This window comes from Thamnophis sirtalis, unplaced genomic scaffold, assembly GCF_051295495.1.
Source record: "Thamnophis sirtalis isolate CommonGarterSnake01/CBP01778 unplaced genomic scaffold, rThaSir2_p1.2 scaffold_1, whole genome shotgun sequence".
Classification (NCBI taxonomy): domain Eukaryota; kingdom Metazoa; phylum Chordata; class Lepidosauria; order Squamata; family Natricidae; genus Thamnophis; species Thamnophis sirtalis.
The window spans coordinates 800214-821273 of record NW_028261381.1 but is presented as its reverse complement, the minus strand read 5'-3'; the positions used below and the strand labels follow the sequence as shown (position 1 = coordinate 821273).

Sequence of the window (21060 nt, the reverse complement as noted above, 5' to 3'; positions counted from 1 at the left end):
AGGTCTGATGGGTGGTGAGGGTACAAATCTCCACGGGGAGATCGTTCCATAGGGTTGGAGCTACCACCGAGAAGGCTCTCCTCCGCGTAGTTGCCAGTCGGCATTGACCGGCAGATGGAACTCAGAGGAGGCCTAATCGATGAGATCTAATAGGTCACGTGGAGGTAATTGGCAGTAGGCGGTCTCTCAAGTACCCAGATCCAAATGGCCAAAAACGAGCCACGCAGAGGCTCCGCAAGCCCCCTGCGCATCTCGATTTTGGCCTCCAACCGCACTCTGCCGCCAAAAAATGGGCCACGTGGAGGCCCTGCAAGGCCCCCCACATGGCCTGTTTTTGGTCTCCCCAACCTCCACGAAGCCTCAGTGCAGAGTGCTGTAGAGGCTGAAAACGCCCCTCTCCTTGCCTCACTTTGGCAGGCAAAGGCACCTCGGGCTGTTCCTTTGATATTTCCAGGCTGACCCTGCGGTCCAGGTTTAAGCACCCTACGGGCTGAACTCCTGGTCTATGGGATGCTCAGATTCCACTGAATGGACTCAAGAGCAGTCATACCATTAAATGAAACGAAGCAACCATTTCCAGTACCTTAATGAGAGGGATGATGATGATGATGATGATGATGATGATGAAGAACCCCTACCTACTTATCCATCCAATCTCTAAGATTCCTTTCAGTTTTATATGAACTATAGTGGTTAAGGTATTTAACTAGGGATAGAGAGGCCCAAGTTCTAAGCTTTCCTCAGCCTTGGAACCTCACTGGATGACTTTGGGCCCACCATTCTCTGTCAGCCCAGAGTGTCTCCCAGGATTATTGTGGTGAGGAGAAATAAAAGGAGGGAGCGCTACGTGTTCCTTACAGATATTATCTTGCTTTCCAGGATGTAAGAAATATCCCATCCCTTTTGATTTACACAATAGATAGAAACAATTTTCATTATCACTCTGAATGGAGAATTGAATATTAATAATAATTAATATAATTTACAAAATGACATCTCATTCTAAGACTCCGTTGAGTAAAGACAATCAACAAACCAAACAATGAAAAGCACTTTTTATAAACCTATATATGTCTTAAAATCTGAACTAATAACTAATTAGTTAATTTTAATTTTTCTTACTCTACTTTGATTTAAGGATTCAGAATTTCCTGAAGGTATCCAAGTAAATCCATACCTTGCTTGTGCAAAAAAATGTGTGCGGCCATTGAAGTCTGGAGTATATAAACTGTGCAACACGTTGAAAGTTCATGATTTGGCAGTGACCTGGTAGGAGTTCTTAAACATTTCTTAATGATTTCATGTTATTATTTAGCATTATAAATAAATATTTGCTTATTATTGGTTAGCTAGCTATCTCAATACAATGATTTACATACATGATTTTTATAACAATGTTACATTAGGCAAAGTAACCTTGAAGAAATTATGCCGTCTCAAATCAATTTAAACAGTAAAGCGGTATTCTCCCTGCAGTTGAGAATATAGAGGATGAACGTTGGAACATAGGTCCTGAAAATAGGAAGCCTTTTGTTTCTTTTGCAAAAGATTCTATCTTCTTTAAAATGTAAAGCATATGTCTCCTCTCTCGGTAATGACAATATTTGACATTTAATCACTCCCCTAATTTATAAATTACAATTACTTTGTAATTTATCACAGCAGATTTCTACAGATTAAGAGAAAGTTTAATAGAGTTTCTTTGTCTTTCTTTGTCTACTGACTCACAATTTCTTTCTTAATGCCTTCAAAATCGTTTGTACTTGAAGGAAATAATTAAAAAAAATAAGTGCTTGGGAGGGAGCACTGTGCTTGTTGCCTGGAATTGCTGAGTGAAAGACAAGATGAAAATCTTGTAAATAATATAAATGTGAATTTAAAAGAAAAGGTCTACACAATAGTATCATTTTATTTTGTCAGCTTTTCGCATTACCTGCCATTAAGGAACCTGGGAAAAAGGACAATTGACTATTTTAGCTATCAAAACTAGACTAAACAGAGAGCAGCTAGATCCTGTGGCAGTTGCTCTGATCAATCTTTGCCTCAGTAATTTAGCACTTTTGTTATTTCCGTTCTTCTGTTACTTTTGTTCTCTTTGGTATTCTAGATATTTATTGCATTTTATTTTCTTGTTCCTTACTTTATATTCCAACAAAATGTAAGTCTCCCACAGTCTCTTTTGATGAAGTGGATGAATAAACCCAATAAACAAATAAACTCATTCATTCATTGTTCACGCTTTCTATCTCAGGACACACAACTCAGGGGTGAAATCAACTTACCTTCTCTACCTTCTCTACCGGTTCACAAATATGAGCGTGCACCATTGTGCATGCACAGGACCTTCCACACATCCGCAGAGCATCAAAAATGGAACATGATGATGTCTGGGTGGGTGGGTGGAGTCCCGGGCCGCCAGCGCTACCGGTTAGCCCGAATCGGATAGAACCGGCTGAATTGCACCACTGATACAACTTCATCTAAAGCTGTTTCTTCAGAATTTTTGTTTCTAATTTTCTTTCTAAGAGCTGTGGTGGCACAGTGGTTAGAATGCAGCACTGCAGCTATTTTTGCTGATCACCAACTGCCAGAAGTTTGGCAGATCAAATCTCACCAGGCTCAAGGTTGACTCAGCCTTCCATCCTTCCACTCGGGCGGGCTTCCTCTGCGGCCCAAACCTCCGGCCCGCAGCACCAATGCGCATCTGCTTTTTGGAGCACCTGGCCGGCTCGGACGCACAGGGCAGGCGCTCTGTACCGCGGATGCGTGTTGGTGCTGCGAGTTGGAGGTTTGGGCCATGCAAGAAACCCACTCAGTGGGGAGGGAGGGGAGGCCCGATCTGCCCATTCTGGCCAGCAGCTCTGCTCCCCTTCCTCTTCCGGATTCTGACATGTCCCCTCATCCCCAGTGGTGGTGGAGGTTCTCATGCTGCTACTCCCCCCCCCCAACACTGCCACTTTCCCGGCAGCAGGACGAGCAGCGGGCAGGGCAGCCAGCCCCCCAGCCAGCAACCCCTGCCTGTGTGTCTTAGCTGGCCAGTCGCTCCTGCCCTTTCCCCTTTAGCTGCTGCTGCTGCTGCTGCTCTTCTAGAGTTCCTGCACAGGAGGAATGCCAGAGATATGGCTTACTTGGCAGAAGTGGCAGGGGGGCCATGCGGGAGCCGGCCGGCTCTTCTGGGGTGCTCTGGGCTGCGGATGCATGTGGGGCCACGCATGAAGCCCACTTGGGTGAGGGAATGAAGTTCTGGCCCACCAGGCCTGGTCGATAGCTCTGCTCCCCTAGGAAGTGACCGCTGGGATCCCCTCCGCATCTTTTGGCATGTATGCACATTGCTCTTGCCACTGTTGGTCTTCACGCACGCATGCATGCCAGAAACCAGAAGACCAAGTGGCCGATTGAACATGCTGGAAACAGGAAGATTATTATCCTGATGTGTGCATGTGCACCGGGCGGCTACTCTTGCGGTTTCTGGCATGCCCGTGCACGTGAAAACCAGCTGGCCAGCTGGCCAGAAGAGCAATGGGTGATGGTTCCTTGTACCCAGAGAGATGGCTCTGTATACCACTTTCAGCACGCATGTCATAGGTTCACCATCATGGCCCTATGCCGTTTCAGACAAATGGCTGTCCAGTCTCTTCTTAAAAGCCTCTAGTGATGAGGTACCCACAACTTCTGAAGACACGTCATTCCACTGGTTAATTGTTCTCACTGTTAGGAAATTTTCTTCAGGACGGATGTATTGAATTTCATTTGAATTCACGATGCAGTTAAATACTGCAGAGAAGCCTTTCTCAGGGGAAACCTTCAAAGTACATGCATAGTATTATTCAAACTCAGCAGTCTCTATTCGATCTTCCTGCCTTTCGTATTATACCTTTTTAGAAAGCCAGAATCTCACAGTCTCAAACATTTTCTGCAAACACACTTGCGAATAAAAAGTACAATGTAATTCCACTAAGCAACCTGATGACATTCTAAAACTTTGGGTGATTTAAACCTAAAATACAACCCCAAGAAACAAATCTAAATTTAAAATGCTAGGTGTATGTAGAGAAATGCTATTTCAATAGAATGGAAGACTTGGACTTAAAAGGGAGAGAGAGATGAAAGAAAGAAGAAAGAAAGAGAGTGAGAGAGAAAGAAGAGAAAGAAAGAAAGAAAGAAAGAAAGAAAGAAAGAAAGAAAGAAAGAAAGAAAGAAAAGAAAAATAACTTATGACCGCAATTGAGCCCAAAATTTTGGTTGCTAAGCAAGAGTGTCGTTAAGTGAGTTTCACCACATTTTCCAAGTTGGAAACGCCCACCTGGTCACATGACCGCCAAGCCACTCCCACAAAACAGGCCACACCTACAGAATAGGTTCTAGAAACTTTTGAGACACTGTGTCTCAGGTAATAAACCCTGCTCTGGGTGGTCAGTCAGGCAGTTCAGCAACACTTGTGCAAGGATCTTGTCTGCGATGGAAAACGGTGATATTCCTCTATGATTGTGTTGTGGTCTGCCGGTGGTCTGTGGAGCTCGCAGCAGAGTTGGACAGCAAGGGGGTTGGGGAGGAAGATGGGCCAGTCCTGGAGTCTGGGGAAGGCTCGGACGAGGGCTCTGCATCGGAGGCAGAGAGTGGAGTTATGTGTTGCCTCTGAAGCCTCCAGAGTCGGACGTCTCTTTGGCTTGATGTGAAAGCTTAATTTGGAGATGGTGAGTCTATGCTCAGTCCAGCAGTCAGCGCTCGGCATGGCCTTGGTCACCCTGACATCCTGTCTGTCTTTCCTCCACATGATGACATAATAAGATGCCAGTGCTTGGAATGTGGGTGCATCCGAGAGGTGTTTTTGTGAGCAGGCAGGCAAAAGATGGTTTTGGTGATGATCAGATCGTGAGCTGCACATATCTCCAGTAGTAATAGGCCATTGCTGTTACATTTGCCAATTCCATTTTTTCAAATGGCCCCATCCCAGGCAGAGAGATCCTACTCTGGTGTTGAAATTGCCAAGTAGAACCAGCCTGTCAGCCTGTCCTTTACTTCACCTGGGTCCATCATTGTGGGTATGTAGGCGCTGATCAATGTAGCTTGCTTTCCTCTTGGGAGTGGGAGATGAGTCGGTCGTCATGAGTCGGTCGTCCATGCCCTTGGGAAGACTGGCAAGTTTGCAGACAAGATGATTTTTTAAAGCCAACTCCAGATTCCCGGCCTTTGTTACTGCTGTGTTCACATGAGAAGAATGTATGACCTCCTCCTGTTTCTGTGAGCTGATCTTCGTTGGCTAGACGAGTTTCACACAGGGCCACAATATTGATGTAAAATCTTGCAAGCTCTCTGGAGACCAGGGCTGTCCTTCTTTCTGGTCGATTTGCTAAGGGGCTGTCTTGAAGCGTATGTACGATCCATAGGCCAATGGTGAGTGGCATATTGCGTTTTCTTTGAAGTTCTGTTATTCGACAAAATGGGATCCCCTCCAGCCATGGAAAGCTGGACAGGGCTCTATGAAGCAACAATGTTTAGGCACCTTTTCTACCCGCTTCCTCTTAGTACGGAGGTGAGCAGGGTGGTCCTGAAGAGGGCTGCTCAGTCACTCAGACAGACACCTAATTCAGCTGTTGCTTTGTTCAGCAAGAAGATGACCATTAGACCTGAGTCATCTGTCTGCAGGTCCACGGCTGCATTCCCAGTGTATCCACACCTGCTGCTCCGTCACTCACCCACCGCCACAGGACTTTGAAGGTTCCCGGGAATTGGGGGGATGTGAAGACTTGCACGTGAATTGGATTTAAGTGAGGAGCCCATAGTCAGCCTCACTCTCTCTTTTGTCTTTTGTATCTTGCTGTGCTCTTAGCGTACCACACCGCTTGCAGATCCTGCCTTCGTGACCGTGATCCTATTCTAGTAGGTCTCATCTGCTCAGTCGCCGGAATCTGTTTTCACATGCTCGGGATAGACAAGTTCCTATCTCATGGAAGGTCACTGACCCAACGGTTACTCTCAGCCTGGTTTGGCCAGCCTGTCAAAGCTGTTGCCCCGGGTGTGGCTACTGCGCATGCTACAGCTACCAGGAGCCACAGGCGAGAGCTGAGTGACAGGTGGGGACCAAAGGTGGACGAGCTGCCCCAAAAGCTGCCCTAAAATGAACTGCCCTAAAAGGACACAACATGCCCCTCCCTGAACACCCCGTGCAGCCCAGCCTAGAACATGCCACAACAGTGGGAAGATAAGCCTGCCTTATATAGTGTGCCAGCATATAAAGCAGGATTCATATTAATTTTCACATAAAGATGATTCACTTGAATCGTTACATAAGTGGAGGTTTCACTAGGAACAACCCTCTTGAACTACCCAGACAGGAATGCTGAATATATGCTGTTGAATCTGGCTCCCAAAAGGAAACTTAATTGTGAAGAAGAGACTAATTAATATAATTAACTGAGTTCCATCTTGATGGTTAAACCATCTAAAGAAATATTTGTGGAATAAGATAACCAATCGCATGGATTGTTTCAAGAAATTATAAAGACAAAAAAAGGAGGCCACAGGAGGAAAGATTTTAGAATTACTTGTGGCTGTAACATTTGAAATTTAGCAGATAGAATAGATAGCTAGTCCAGAATGCAGCTGCGCGAGCGATACTGGGTGCACTGAGGTACACCCACGTTACACCTGTCCTCCGCGAGCTGCACTGGCTACCAATTGGTCTCCGAATGCAATTCAAGGTGTTGGTTATTACCTTTAAAGCCCTACATGGCTTAGGGCCAGGGTCCCTTCGAGACCGCCTGCTGCCACATACCTCCCAGCGGCCAGTAAGATCCCACAGATTGGGCCTCCTTCAGATGCCGTCAGCCAGACAGAGTGGGCTGGCGGGCCCCCGGAGAAGAGCCTTCTCTGTGGCTGCTCCGACTCTTTGGAATCAGCTGCCCCCAGAGATCCGGACCATACCCACTCTCATGGCCTTCAGGAAAGCTGTTAAAACCTGGCTGTTCCAGCAGGCCTGGAGCTGTTGACCTCATTGTTGAGGTCCAGCCCCGATTAGAATGAATGCATGTGGTTTTGTGATTTTAAACTGTCTTTTTTTTCTTGTTTTTTCTTTCTCTTTTTTCCCCCTTTTTTTTTGTAAGCCACCCGGAGTCCTTCGGGATTGGGTGGCATATAAATTTTGATAATAAATAAATAAATAAACTGGCAATAAATCAGTAATCTATATTTAGTTGCCAAGTTCTTGGCAACTAAATTCTTAACCCTTGTTTGGCCAGTCTCGTGTCAAAATTACGCTGGATATACGTACATCTTGGGTCATGGAACAGTTCTTTGATAAACTTGGTTTGAACCTCTTCCATTGATCTAACCTTGCGCAGGGCCCTAGCTGGGAATCATAAAGCAACTGAACTAGAGATTTAGTTGTGAATAGTTTTAAAGATTCTCTGCTTTAGTGTGAGAGAACATTACAATGGCTGAAGCATTTTGAGCCTACAAGATCAAGTCAGTTTGTGTACTCTCCGACCACCTCGTCTTGAAAAAAATCGTATCGAAGAATTTAAAAGCCCTTAGCTCTTTGTTCTTTTGCCCCTTTATCACCTATCAGAGCTTCTTGAATGCATTAGCAAAGACCATTGCTTTGACCTTCTGTTAGTTCATCAGAAGAAGCTGGTGATTCTTACAGTAGAATGCAAGGTGTTAAGAGTGTACCTAAGACCAATTGGAGTTCTAGAAGTAATGGCTGCATCTTCTGCATAAAATAGTGGAACGTTCCTAATTGCAGTTCTAGGAAATGATATCTTGGATGTGCAATTTCCTTAACCAATGAGTTTATGTATAAAATAATTAGGGGAAGACCAAAAATACAGCTCTGCCTAGCTAGTATGCTCTTGTATGGGTCCTATGTGTTTACATGCATTCTAATCTTGAATTCTTTTATATAGCCTCCGGAATAGAAACAATAATCAGGATTTTTAGTGCAGAAATAATATGCTTTGGAAAGTTCATGGGTAAACGTTACTTGAAAACTTTAGCTCTTCATTTTTATTTATCTCCCAAGGCAACATTTGATAAATTCTTTAGTGACAATGAAGTCAAAAACTTTTAATTCCAACTTGGTGGTTAACAGCAATACTCATGAGAAGATTATTGCATAGAATAAGTCTTTCTTAATTTAAAAATAATTTAGTGAATAATCATCACTATAGTAATTATAGTCATCAAAGGCAAAAAATGGTCTATAATCATTGGATCAAGGGATTAGAAGAAGGGAGTTGAAAGGCGTTCAGTTATATGCTAATAAATGTGGAGGAGTTATAAATATCTGTAGGACAGCACCACAGAATTATTTAGGAACTAAACTGAGCACTATAGGATCTTAAATGACTGCTAAATTATTTAGAAATTAGAAACTAAATTAGGATGAGTTCTCTTTAGAATTAGGGGTGGGATTTTGTCCAGCCTATACCTGGTGTTATCTAATGGTCTTCCCTTTAAATTAGGTCAGATCTTACCCAGTGTTTGGGCACAACCAGGGTCAACTAGGTGGTGTCACTTTTCTGAGGCAGCTTTTCGTGTAAATGATTAAATTGCAACAAGAGGATGCCATTTTTCAGGCTTATGTGTTGAAAATGTGTGTGGGATCAGAGTACAGAACAAGATATTCATTAATATTTAATAAATTAATATTAACGTAAAATAAACATCCTGTCTTTAGCCAGATGTTCCCAGAAAGATTTTGGAAGTTATAAGCAATCCCAAAGCCATTCAGCTTGGAAACACTTGATGTACACTCCTGTCTGCCAGATTGGATGGAATAATAAAATCATAGGGATGGAAGGGACCGTGGAGGTCTTTTAGACCAGGCATGTCCAAAGTCCGGCCTGGGGACCAATTGTGGCCTGTTTTCAAATTTCGAGTGGCTCGCAGCCTCTTCTCCCCGGCAGCTCAGCCTGTCACTCATCCCCACTGGCCGTCATGTTTTCCTTCACCACGCAGCGGTTCCTGCAGCTGTCCCCTGCTGCCCACCCACAGCTGGCTGAGCCTTCAAGGCTGGTGGTCATATTTCACCAGAAGGTGGCAGTGGACCTGAGTCCGCACTCTCGTCACGTGACCCTTGAGACGCAAGGCTCGTGTGCCCATTTCTAAAATGACGACTGTAACTAAAAAAGGGAAAGTTGACAGCGAGGGCCGCCGCTTCCAGGACAAGTGGAAATTGGCAGTTAGGGTGCATTTTTACTCGAAGGTTTCTTGTGACCCTGTTGACTATTGCAGCAAAACATTTGATGGTTCTGTGATCATGCCCAAATATGCTGCCTCCATCTGAAAGACCTTTTACAATTTTTGACTTTTCAGAGTCAGTTCTCTCTCTTTTTTTAGCCTATTTTGCCTGAGGAAAAGAAGCTGCCTAATAATTATGCATACCTTGATAAAGGGTGCTGATCTCCTTAGGCCACACCCTCCCTCATTACACAAATACACATCACCTGATCTGCTTATATCTACTAAGCGTTTAAGTTTGTACAGCTTGGAGGGGGAAAATATGCGTAAAAAGGATGATATGATCAAAGTAATCACTTGCCTAATAATTGTGCACACACTATACAGAGGAAATCAACAGGTGTTTATGAGTAATTATTTCATTCCATGTAAGATACAAAAAGCCCCTAAATTTAAATGCAAATTGCTGTACTAATCATAATAGCAAAATAAACCGTGTATTTCAAAGAATCTGCTTTTTCAAAGTAGTAACCCAATATTGCTAACATTATAAAAATTCAAATCACTTTACCACTTTATACCTCAAAAACCGTATTTAGCTTTGTTTCTCGCACAGATTATGATTACTAAATGAAATAAAATAGGAACTCTGAGGAACTTGTATTGTTGATGTCTTGTTTAATGTATCAAAATGAGGAAAGGATGTTCTGTATTTATTACAGATGACAAATAAAATGCAAATCATTTTGGTTGGAATGAATCTTTCTCCAGAATGTTTCCATTACCCAGCTGATATATTGACATCAGTAATATAGAAATAACCTCCCATTTCAGGCAGAAATATCAGGAAGTGTAATATAATGAATAGAAAAAGGAAATTGGTTTTTATTTCATCCTAGAACCTGCAATTTATGTTTTAAATTATTTTTTTGAAGTTGGATGAGAAACAGAAAAGATATTTCCATTTACCAAAACACCAATATTATAAAATAAATAAGACTTGCATAGAAATTTGAGGGCGGGGGATTATGAGTTTCTGTACTGAGGGTTTTTAAAAAGTTTTCTACACTCCCTAGAGTTATCAGATGTGAGTTAGGCAGTCATATGCATTTGTTTAATAAATAAAAACAATAAAGGTCCTTTACTTATTGAATCACAGGCAGCTACTTTATTAAATCTTTCTCTTATTTACACATATTTGAAAAATACCTTTTACCTTTGAAAAGTAAATCCCTCTGCAGACAAATCTTCACTTCATCTTATTTTATTTTATTTTATACATTTTTTTCTTCTTTAAAATACACAAGTGCTTAATAAACAGTGCATTGTCTGGATCAATTTGCTTATACAAAGTATTAATAAAATACTGGTAAAAGTCATAATAATAACAACAGCCATAATATTAATACTAATATTTGCTTATATTTAATAAAATTTTGCATCATTTACTTATACATATCAATAATCTTTTATCTTCTAAGTTCTACCTCTTTTTTTAACAATTGATAAAACATATCCCATATTAAGAAATATCCTGTTTCTTCCTTAACTTTTATTATTAATATCAATCTATCCATCTCGGCACAGTCTAATATTTTTCTAATGATACTTTCAGCTGTAGGTATAGCCTCATTTTTCCAATATTTTGCAAATACAATTCTCGCTGCTGTCAACACATGTATTATTAAATATGTAATCCTTTTATTATAATTTTCTGGTAATATACCTAACAAAATATTTTCTGGTTTTAAATCTATAGCTTTGTCATTTTCTCTAAACCATGTATGTATTTTTGTCCAATTTTTTTTTGCCTTTGAACAAGTCCACCACATGTAAAAATAAGAATCCAGTATCTGATTACATTTTGCAGACATATTTTTAAACATCTTTGCTAGTCTTGCTGGTGGAAAATGCCACTTACAGAACATTTTATACAGGTTTTCCTTATAAGTAGTTGCCATTGTCAATTTGTAATTTCTATCCCAGAGTTTTGCCACTTACCTAATTCCATGGTATATCCAAAGTTTTTTGCCTAAACTACCTTCCATTGTAATACGAATATATGTATGTATGTATGTATGTATGTATGTATGTATGTATGTATGTATGTATGTATATATTTTCTGTCCCTAAGAGTATCTGATCAAGTGTTGTTGGTTCTTTATGAAATCCATATGTCTTTGCATTTTTCACATACCTTAATTGTATTTGTAAGTATGGCCACCATTCTAAATCTACCCCTTGATTTTGCAATTCCTGTGTCGTTTTAAGTTCCCCATCTTCATTTAAAATGTGTTTATATGTTACAATTCTTTCCAAGTTAGTAACATTTGAATTTATCAATGCTTCCATCATAGGAAGACAGACTGGTATTTTCCTGTAATTTTTTGTTTTAACTTTTTCCCATACTAAAAATAGTGCATTTCTTACATAGTGTCTTTGGATAATATCTATGTATTTTATTCTTATCATGTCACCCCAATTGGAGATATTGGTGTCCCTCCAATAGTAATAGTAGTCCTCTATGCCTCAAGTTTACCCCCTCTTTTCACCCAGGTACATACAGATGCCTGGTAGTAAAGCTCTCAATCTGGCAACCCAAAACCCCCTAAAGTTTGATTTTTGCAACATTTTCAATCCTGTTCTTGCTCTTTCCCCTTGCCAAATGTACATTACTTTGTTCAATTTGTCAAATAACTTTTTATCTAATTTTATGGGAATAGTTTGAAACAAAAAACACAGTTTTGGCAAAATATTCATTTTTATAGTAGGTATTCTCCCTACTATCAATAGTTGCAGATTCTTCCATTTCTCCAAATCCTGCATAATTTATTGCATTAATTTTATGTAATTATCTTTGTTAACTGTTGCACACCTTGCTGTTAGATAAATTCCTAAGTATTTTATTTTCTTAACCACCTGAAGGTTTATCATCTTAGCCAGCTCCTTTTTCTGTTCCTCTGTAAGATTTGTAACTAATATTTTATTTTATTTTTAATTTATTTTCATTCCTGTAACTTCTTCATATTCTTCTATTTTTCTTATTAGCTTGGGGCCAATTTCTAACGAGTCCTCTAAGAGAAATACCAGGGGCCTGGAAATATCATCTGCAAATGCTTGTAATTTGATTTTTCTTTTTTGATTTCCATCCCTTTTATTTCTAAATCTTGTCTAACATTTCTCTTTAACACTTCCAATGTTAATATAAATAACAACGGGGATAATGGACGTCCTTGTCTCGCACCCTTTCTTATATTGAAATTTGCTATCAAATTTCTATTCACAATCACTTTTGCTGTCCGTTTGGAATATTCTCCACTTCACCTTAAATTCTCCATCTTTCTGTCTGAATGGATATTGACCCTTTTTCTTTGCCCGCTGTTTCTTTTTTGTAAGATGCTTCTTGTTCTGGATATTAAAGGTATTTTCAGGCTAACCTGTGTTTGTATTTATTCTATATATTTAATGTGGCACTTCCAACATAATGATTTTAAAATGTACTGAACTTTTCCATTTTATCAAATCTTTCTTAATTTCATTCTACACACCTCATCATAATTATGGTCTTCTTTGTTAGCATCTTCATTTTTTTTCTTATTAATTTTAAATGCAGCTTAAGTACCATTTTTTAAAAGTTTTCCATTAATATATCCATTCCTCACATAGAATGCTCCAAAATTAAAACCAAATCACCCACAAATGCCCTTAATTTATATGCAGTGATCTGCAACGTATGGTAACAGTTGGGACTGAAATTTATGTTGCTAAGTGATGCATTCATAAAGCAATATTTTAAATAAATGCAACCCCATATCTGTCCTTTTGGCCACCTGCATCCTGTATTTTGGGGATGGAAGCAGCCCTAAGAGGGGTATACAGTATACTGTATATGCTGTATGTATGTATGTATGTATGTATGTCCTAAGAAACAGAAGGATTATGAGAGACATGATATCTGTCTTCGAGTACTTGAGGGGGTCTCACAGAGAAGAGGGTGGGGTGAGTCTCCAAAGCAACTGAGGGCAGGACAAGAAGCAAGAGATGGAAGCAAGAGATCCTGTCTAAGGAGAAATTTCCTGACAGTGAGAACAATTAAATTTTGAGAGATTGAGATTTGTTTTATTTATTTTGGAGCAGCTTATCTCCTGGAGTCATGAGTGCTCCATCATTGGAGGTATTTAAGACAAGATTGGACAACAATCTGCCTGGAATGCAATAAGGGGAAGGGCTTTGACTAGAAGATCTTCAAGGTCCATTGCAGCTTTATGGTTCTGTGATTAACCTTGATGAATGTTGTTATAACCCTTCCCTCTGGCCCAGGAACTCTTGCTTTCTGCTTCCTCAGCTTGGCTTCTTACACCAAATGTGCTTCAGAAATGGACACTCTCCTTTGATGGCCCTTACAGGTTGCCTTGGCAGTCGCATGTGGCCAAGGCGCCATTGTTCTAATTTTTACTGATTCATGAACCATGGCTTATTTAAAAAAATATAAATACATTTTTTTCTCTCCTCCTTTTATCCATTGAAGGAAGAGTATTGATTCATCATGGCATCCTCCTGGGAGGGGAATCATGTCTATTTCATTTTGCTTTTCTGTACAGACCATTGTATTATCTTATCTAGCCTGACTATTCCTGTTACCATTGGCAACAGCACACACTACTGTTCTCTTGCACAGGTTTTTACAAAATGTCTTTCATGCGAGTAGAAAACCAGTTTTGACGAGATGATCTTTGCTTCACTGTTTGATTAGTCATGGCGACCCATCCAGAACTAAACTTAGTTCCTAAATAAAAGGCTTTGGGCAGCTTGCAGCCTCATTTTGTTTAGGAAAACTTCCTGGCAGGTGAAGCTTATTCTCATGGTGTGCTGATATTCCTTTTTGGGGGGGGGGGGAGAGAGGAGTTTTGTGCATTATCCTATATACAAGATTTCTCTATCTACACTAGGGAATATGGAAGGTTAATAATTTAAACCCCAATGTTAAATATTTCTTTGATCAAGCCCTTACAATTCAAAGTGATCTATTTAAACTCTCCTCTGTATTCCAGGGGGCTGAGTCACTTTTGTGAATGTATGTCAGCAGCTTCCTTGCAAGGAAGACTGTGGTTTTAATACATACAACAGTTCTTTTAAATACAAAGTTGGAGTTAATTACCATATTTTTTGCACTATAAGACATTCCGGACCATAAGATGCACCCAGCTTTGGGCGAGGAAAACAAGGAAAAAAAATCTGCCTCTGTCTCCCAACATCCATCTGGGATGCATCTGGCTCGGGCCCTTGCAGCAAACAGCAAACACTCTGGTCAGCTTCAGCAGGTCATCGCAGCCTGATTTAGCATGAGCAGCTGATTGGCAGTTGAAATATCGCCAATCAGCTTTTCCAGGCTGCGGGGATCGCCACCGCCTATTGCCGCCTCTGGGTGTCCTATTTTCTTGGCCTCTGTGTGCCCCGTTTTCGGCCTCCACGTGTCTCATTTTTGGCCTGTTGTAGGCACTGATTACTGCCCCCCATGGTGACCGGTGGTGGCAATGGGCAGCAATGGGCAGTGGCAATGGGTGGCAACTGGCAGCAGTGGCGATCCCCGACACCTGGAATGGGCCGAAAACAGGACATGCAGAGACCGAAAACGGAACCCTCAGAGGTAGGGCTGGAGGGTGGGTGGAACTTTGACATTTCCACCCACTTTTGGGGGAGAAGTGCATCTTATAGTCTGAAAATATGGTATGTTCCTTTAATCATGAGCTAGCATTTATTATTAAGGAAATTAAACTCTCTCTATTTGGAGATTCCAGTGCATAATTAGCAGACTTGCTGACGGTTCACAAAATGCTTGTGCAAGCAACTGCAGGAATTTTATCCTTTTTGGAGGTTAATTCTGCAGCACGACTGTGTGAATTTTAAAAGAAGCACTTAGGTAAATAAATATGGCTACTTAAACACTCTTCATTGGAATCTAAATTATGTCCATTCAATATGTTTCAGTCCCACTAATCCTGCGTGGTTCAAGCCCCACGTTTGACTGTTGCAAAGAAGGCTGCCACATAGATCATGGGTCCCCTGCCTATTTAAATTCAGATTCACTGTTTGGAGGTCTTAGATACTATTTCACAGGTATTTAGAGTAAACATTAAAATAGCCTAAAACCCATGTGCAAGAAACTAATCAAGGAGAGAGCACCCTAGAACTAAGGAGAAATTGACTAATAGTGAGAGCAATTAACCAGCAATTGCCTTCAGAAATGATGGCTTCTCCATCACTGGAGGCTTTCAAGAAGAGACTGATCAGCCACTTGCCTGAAATTGTAAAGGGCAGTGATGACGAACATTTTAGAGACCAAGTGCCCAAATGTGCAACCTGCAATGCAGGCTCAGAACTACAACTCTCTGTCCTTCTTCAATGAGAGCCACCAAAACTGCTTTTTGACCAGATGTAAAGTCTTCGCAAAGCCAAAATGCCCAGCAGCTTTTGAATCATGGGCCCATTGCAACACAGCCCCCCTCAAACTGGCGGGTACCTATCGTTTAGCCCCAATCTATGCCAGGCCACCTCGCATGGCACACTCCTTTGTGTGGGACAAAAACCAACCGCCACTTTTCAGCGCCCCTTTCAAATCCTCTCCTAAGTCATTGGGGAGGGTGCAATTCGACTTCTTCTAGGCTCTGGTAACCCCTGGGGCAGCTAGTTGCTTAGAAGGGATTACAGGATGGATCGTTTCTGTCCTAGCAGAAGTCTGCCATAACATTATTTCCCCCAGGAATGTATCGCAAAGAGAAGTTAAAATGGTTAAAGTATTGCCCTTATAGCCCAATGAATTTGCTTGAGTGACAGTTTTTGGGGAGATTTTAGGGCTTCCGGGTTTTTACGGTCAGTCCACACCTCAAAATGGTCCTTTGCCCCTTCAAAGAAATGCCTCCAAGTGAATAGGGCCCATCAGACCACAAACGCTTCCTTCTCCCAAATTGCCCATCTCCTCTTTGCGATAACCCATGTAATCTAGTGAGGTCTTGTGAAACTCACACTTCGAAAACTTTGCGTATAGCTTGGCAGCCGAAAGTTTTTTCAGGACTTGCTGTACCAGCTTCATGTGTTCTTCTAGGGTTTCAGAGAAGATCAAGTTGTCATCACTTCATTTCGGAGATCTGAAGCACTCTTCATCTCCTTAGAACTGGCCCCTATGGGCCACAAAGTCACACCTTTGACCATTGGATGCTGGCTGAGGGCCTGTATCACCCTTGCCAAAGAGCATCAAGCCAAACTTCTTCCAGGTCGTATAACGGCAGACTCCACCAGGAGTGCGGCTACCACAGCCGCATGGGCGACGCAAGCTTCTTCAATTGAGGAAATTTGCAAAGCGGCCACTTGGGCTTCTCCTTCCCTTTTTAAAAGAAGCTACAAACAGGACAGATTTGCATCTGCAGAAGCATCTTTTGGGAGATGGGTTTTACAAGGGGTTCACTCCAGTACGGATTCCCCCCCTAGTGACCTTTAGCTCTGTGCACTGAGGGAGAGAGTCCAACCCCACCCAGGGGTCTCCTCACTGATGTGGACACTTTCCTGTAGGATGAGGAGCGACATTGGATGACATCTTCAGCAGGACCACGTCTTCTTTGAAACAACTGAAGCCACCAAGGAACCAGAGGCATGGCCAAAGAAATCCCAATTCAGTCCTTGGGCAGAAAGGCAGAATTTAACCCATACTTGGACTCTCCCGCAGCGCACAGAGACCGGCCCTCCAGGGCAGCCAATGGTCATTACCTCCCGAAGCACGTGCGTTATTGTGTTAAGAGCAACAGTTTTCTGGTTATTGTTCTGACAAAATCCATCATCTTTTCCCCTTCTTTTGCTATTTTTGTTACAGGACATTGCATGTATATTTCTGTGTTTAACAGTATGTGAAAAGAAAAGATTAATTTTGTAAATGGGACATTTTTCACAAATAATTATTTTTAATTAATAATATTGGTTCAACTAATACCAATTGATTCTTTTTTCTTGGTCCTGCTGTTTCTTGGCAACTATATGCACAGCTACACAGTATAAAAATGTGCGTCCTGATTCGGGGGTGGGTTGGAATTCAGGGTCATGTTCCTTTCTGATAAATACAGTAGTTCATTGTAATGGTTGCTAATTTGGGAGAGTGAAGATGGGTTGGGCTTTTTACCTCTAAACATCTTCTGTGTTGATCTCTGCTCATTTCTAGCTTCGTTCCCATATTATGCTGTGTCATGTTAGAAAAAGCATTTTTGAGAGCAGAAGTTAACTTAGAAAAAGAATGGGAAACAGAACCTACGTGATGTTTCTCTCTGAGTTCCTTCAGTCCAGTTTCTATAGATAATTTTTTGTTCAGTTTTAATCTTCACTTTCTGTATTTGCTACTTACAGCTTGGCTTTACATCCAAGGAAAGATATTGTTGTCACTGGAAGCGATGATCGCTTGTGGAAAATGTGGGCCTTTCCTAATGGGAACATCATCGTGAAGGGTGAAGGTCACACAGATTGGCTTTCTGGATGCTGCTTCCATCCAGGGTAAGTAAAAATAGTGCTGGAAATCAGCATTGATTCATTTGGGCCTTAACCTGTTAAAAGTGATTACTTTCAATACATTGTAAATTTTAGTCCACATGCTTCTGCATCAGATTTCCAGGTCTCATCTAATTAAATCTTTTAGTTTTATAATACCGTACAGACAAACTAGATACATGTGAATGTCAAATTTATTTTAATGTGAATTTTATTTTTCTCATTGGTGTTTTCTCCAGTCTACGTAGAGAAAATTGTCTGATTTCTCTCTCAATGGTACATCAACAATCATTAGATATCAATAATTAGAATATAATGGTTTCACTATCATAAATCAAATAATTATATTACTTTAAAGAAGCAGGCATTTCTTCAGTTCACAAGGTAACATAGTGTGTTATATGATTTGAGGAAAAGCTCCCATTTATACTATTTTATATTGGGGTATATATGCACGGACAACCTATGGTGGCAGAAATCTCCCCTGATTCACAAAAGCCATCTCCAAACCTGGGCAGATCTGAATTTGCTGCACTTGCTGGAAATCATCTCTGCTTCTTATTTATCTATGAGGATGTAAGTGGAAATCCCCTTTTTTCCATCGCTTAACTAGGTGGGAGGTGTTTTCTTGGAGTAAATACTAAGAATTTACTAAGGTTTATTAAAACATTGAATATTTTTACTAAACCAAGGTTAGAAAAGAAAATTGAAAAGAAAAAAAGGAAAAGAAGAATGAATGATCAAATGTTGCATGAAAAGGCTGATAACCTGCTCCTTCTAGATTCTTAAATAAGCACAGATACTTGCAAACAAATTTACACAATTTAGATTTCAGTCCATAAATAAAATATTTTCTCTCTGATTCTAGTTTGCTGTCCAAATTCACTAAATGCCTGTTTGGTTGCTATCAGCTGGAGCTTTCCTGTTATTTAGCCTGCAGCAAGCCTTCAAGGGGGAAAACATAAATGCACTGTGATAAATGTAAAATTAAGGCTGTTCTCCCCTTTTATAAAGTCCTCCTGAGAGGGGAAACTACTTTCCTGGCTGCCCTCTGAACATTCTATTTTCCTTGGCTTCAGATTTTCTGTTATCGGCCAGCTACTTTCCATTAATGTTTTCAATATCTGAACTGCCTGAAATGGAATTTTCTCTACTTTTCCCCCCAACTCAAAGAAAGTATAATTCTCCACTTAGCATGTGTCTTTTGCATTCTTCCAGAAAGTTTGTTCAACTTTCCACAGGGCTATGGTCCTTAAACTCTCCAATAGACTCCCACGTGGGTACCAGCCGGTCCAATTCTGTTTCATGATTTTGAGGTAAAATGAAGTTGGCTTGGTGCTGTCACTTTTAATTTATCACCTTTACCAAGCTGGATCTACGAATGGTCTGTCAGAAAAAATGTATCGTAAGCAGTGGTGGGTTCCGGATCCAATTCCAACCGGTACAGTTGGAACGGTCCCGGCATCACCGACTGCCTGCGACACCTCCTCAAGCCTCCACGACGCTCCAGTTGCTCGGTGGAGCGTTGCACAGGCGCCATACGCACCATGCATGTGTGCCGAAGCGCCAAAGGCTTAAAGGTCAGGTGAGGAGCTCGGGTGGGCCCTCCGGAGCACCGTCCCGGAACGGTACCCGGGTAGGCTCCGGTACGCCCGTACCTGGGTGTACCACCTGCAACCCACCACTGATTATAAGAGAAGATAATTTATATTGTATTCCGGTGAAAGAACACTGAATATCACATCTTTTTTAAAAAGCTATTTTCATGCAAAGATTATGCTGCAACTATGCACATAAGAGTTTGGATATTTTTATTATGTTCCTGCTTTCTATCTTTTAAAACATATGAGATAGAAGAAATATTTCTTTGCTCCAAACCTTCTCACCAATCTTCTGCTTCCTTTTCTTTTCTTTTCTTTAAAAAGGTTTTTTTTAATTTTTCTAACAGTGAACAGTGTGGAACCAGAATTACATTTTAGTACGAATAAAACAATACCCTTCATATTCAACATCATTAACAATCTTATAGACTTTTAGTAATAATACACATATTTTGTTGAATTATAATCTTTCCTTATTCAATATTTCAATATATATATTTTTGGCCTATCTCCATATTCTTGATATCCCTCCTTTTACTACAGATAAAATACCAATAATCATATGTTTAACAAATGTATATACTGTATTTTTGGACTATAAGACGCACTGGTGTATAAGACGTACCAAGACTTCGAAGAGGCAAGTAAATAAAAAAAGGGTTTTGTCCTCCCTGACCCCCAGGAGCACTCTGCAAGCTCCAACAGGGCTGGGGGAAAGTAAAAATGCCCCTGTTTTTGCAAAAAACAGGTGAAAAACGGAGGCCTTCCCCCAGCAGCACTCTGCAGGCTTCAGCAGGGCCACGGGAAGGCAAAAACACCTCTATTTTTGTGAAAAATGGTCCGGTTTTCACAAAATGGGGGCATTTTTCCCTTCCTCCAGCCCTGCTGAAGCCTGCAGAGTGCTGCTGGGGACTGGGGGAAGGCAAAAGCTTCAGTTTTTGCAAAAAATGGCCCATTTTTCACAAAAATGGGATGCAGGGGTGGGGTTTCGGGAGGCCAAATATGGCTGTATTTGGTGTATAAGACACACCAACATTTCCACACTCATATATTTGCTGGTCTTGTTGTATATGGGGTTGGAAGTTAGAGAGGGGCGGTTAATGTAACCCCCCTCTCTAACTTCCCTCCTCTCTAACTTCCAACCCCATTTTAACTTATCTCACTGTTATTTTAAGGAAATATTCCACCCCCTTTTTTTATCCATCATGTCTCACCCGTTTTAAGGCTTTGATTTTCCATTTCTTAGCTTGTCTCCCATGTTCCTCTCTTGGATCTACTCCACTGCTTGGCCAATCCTCTTAAATATTTCTTCCTTCTCTACCCTATTGCATTGTCTACGTTTCAAATTATCTACCCTTACTCCTGTTTCTCTCCCAAGAAAATCTTCCTGTATTTCTATTTCCTGTTTACTTTGTCTTAAAATACTCTTCCCTTGGTTTATTTCATCACTCAGTCATATTTTAATTTTTATCTCCTTTTTTTCTTGTTTTCTTGCTTGTTGCTTCCCCTGTTCAGTTTTTTCAGCTGCTCTTTCAGTTGCGTCCTCCTATTCCTGAGCGTCCTGGTTTCTCCTTGTCTTTTGTGCTGTCATTCCCAGCTCTTCCCCTATGCTCTGCATTTTATTCAAAATCTCCTCACATCCTCTTGTCAAGGTATCTTTAAAATCCAGGATTAATGATGCAATTTCTTCCCGGATTCCACTTATTTTTGTTTATATTATTATTTATTTTGTTTCTCTTTGTCTAACAGTCCA

At 41.0% G+C, this 21060-nt stretch overlaps 1 protein-coding gene across 2 annotated transcripts in view; it reads left to right on the top strand.

Annotated features, from left to right (window-relative positions):
* SPAG16 (sperm associated antigen 16) overlaps nt 1–21060 on the top strand; it is a 111369-nt gene that overhangs the window by 30970 nt on the left and 59339 nt on the right. For both annotated transcript variants that reach the window (XM_087706286.1, XM_087706292.1), the window contains exons 10-11: nt 1139–1269; nt 17569–17712. In XM_087706286.1, the coding sequence (XP_087562412.1) occupies nt 1139–1269; nt 17569–17712 (275 nt within the window). The remainder of the gene's footprint in view (nt 1–1138; nt 1270–17568; nt 17713–21060) is intronic.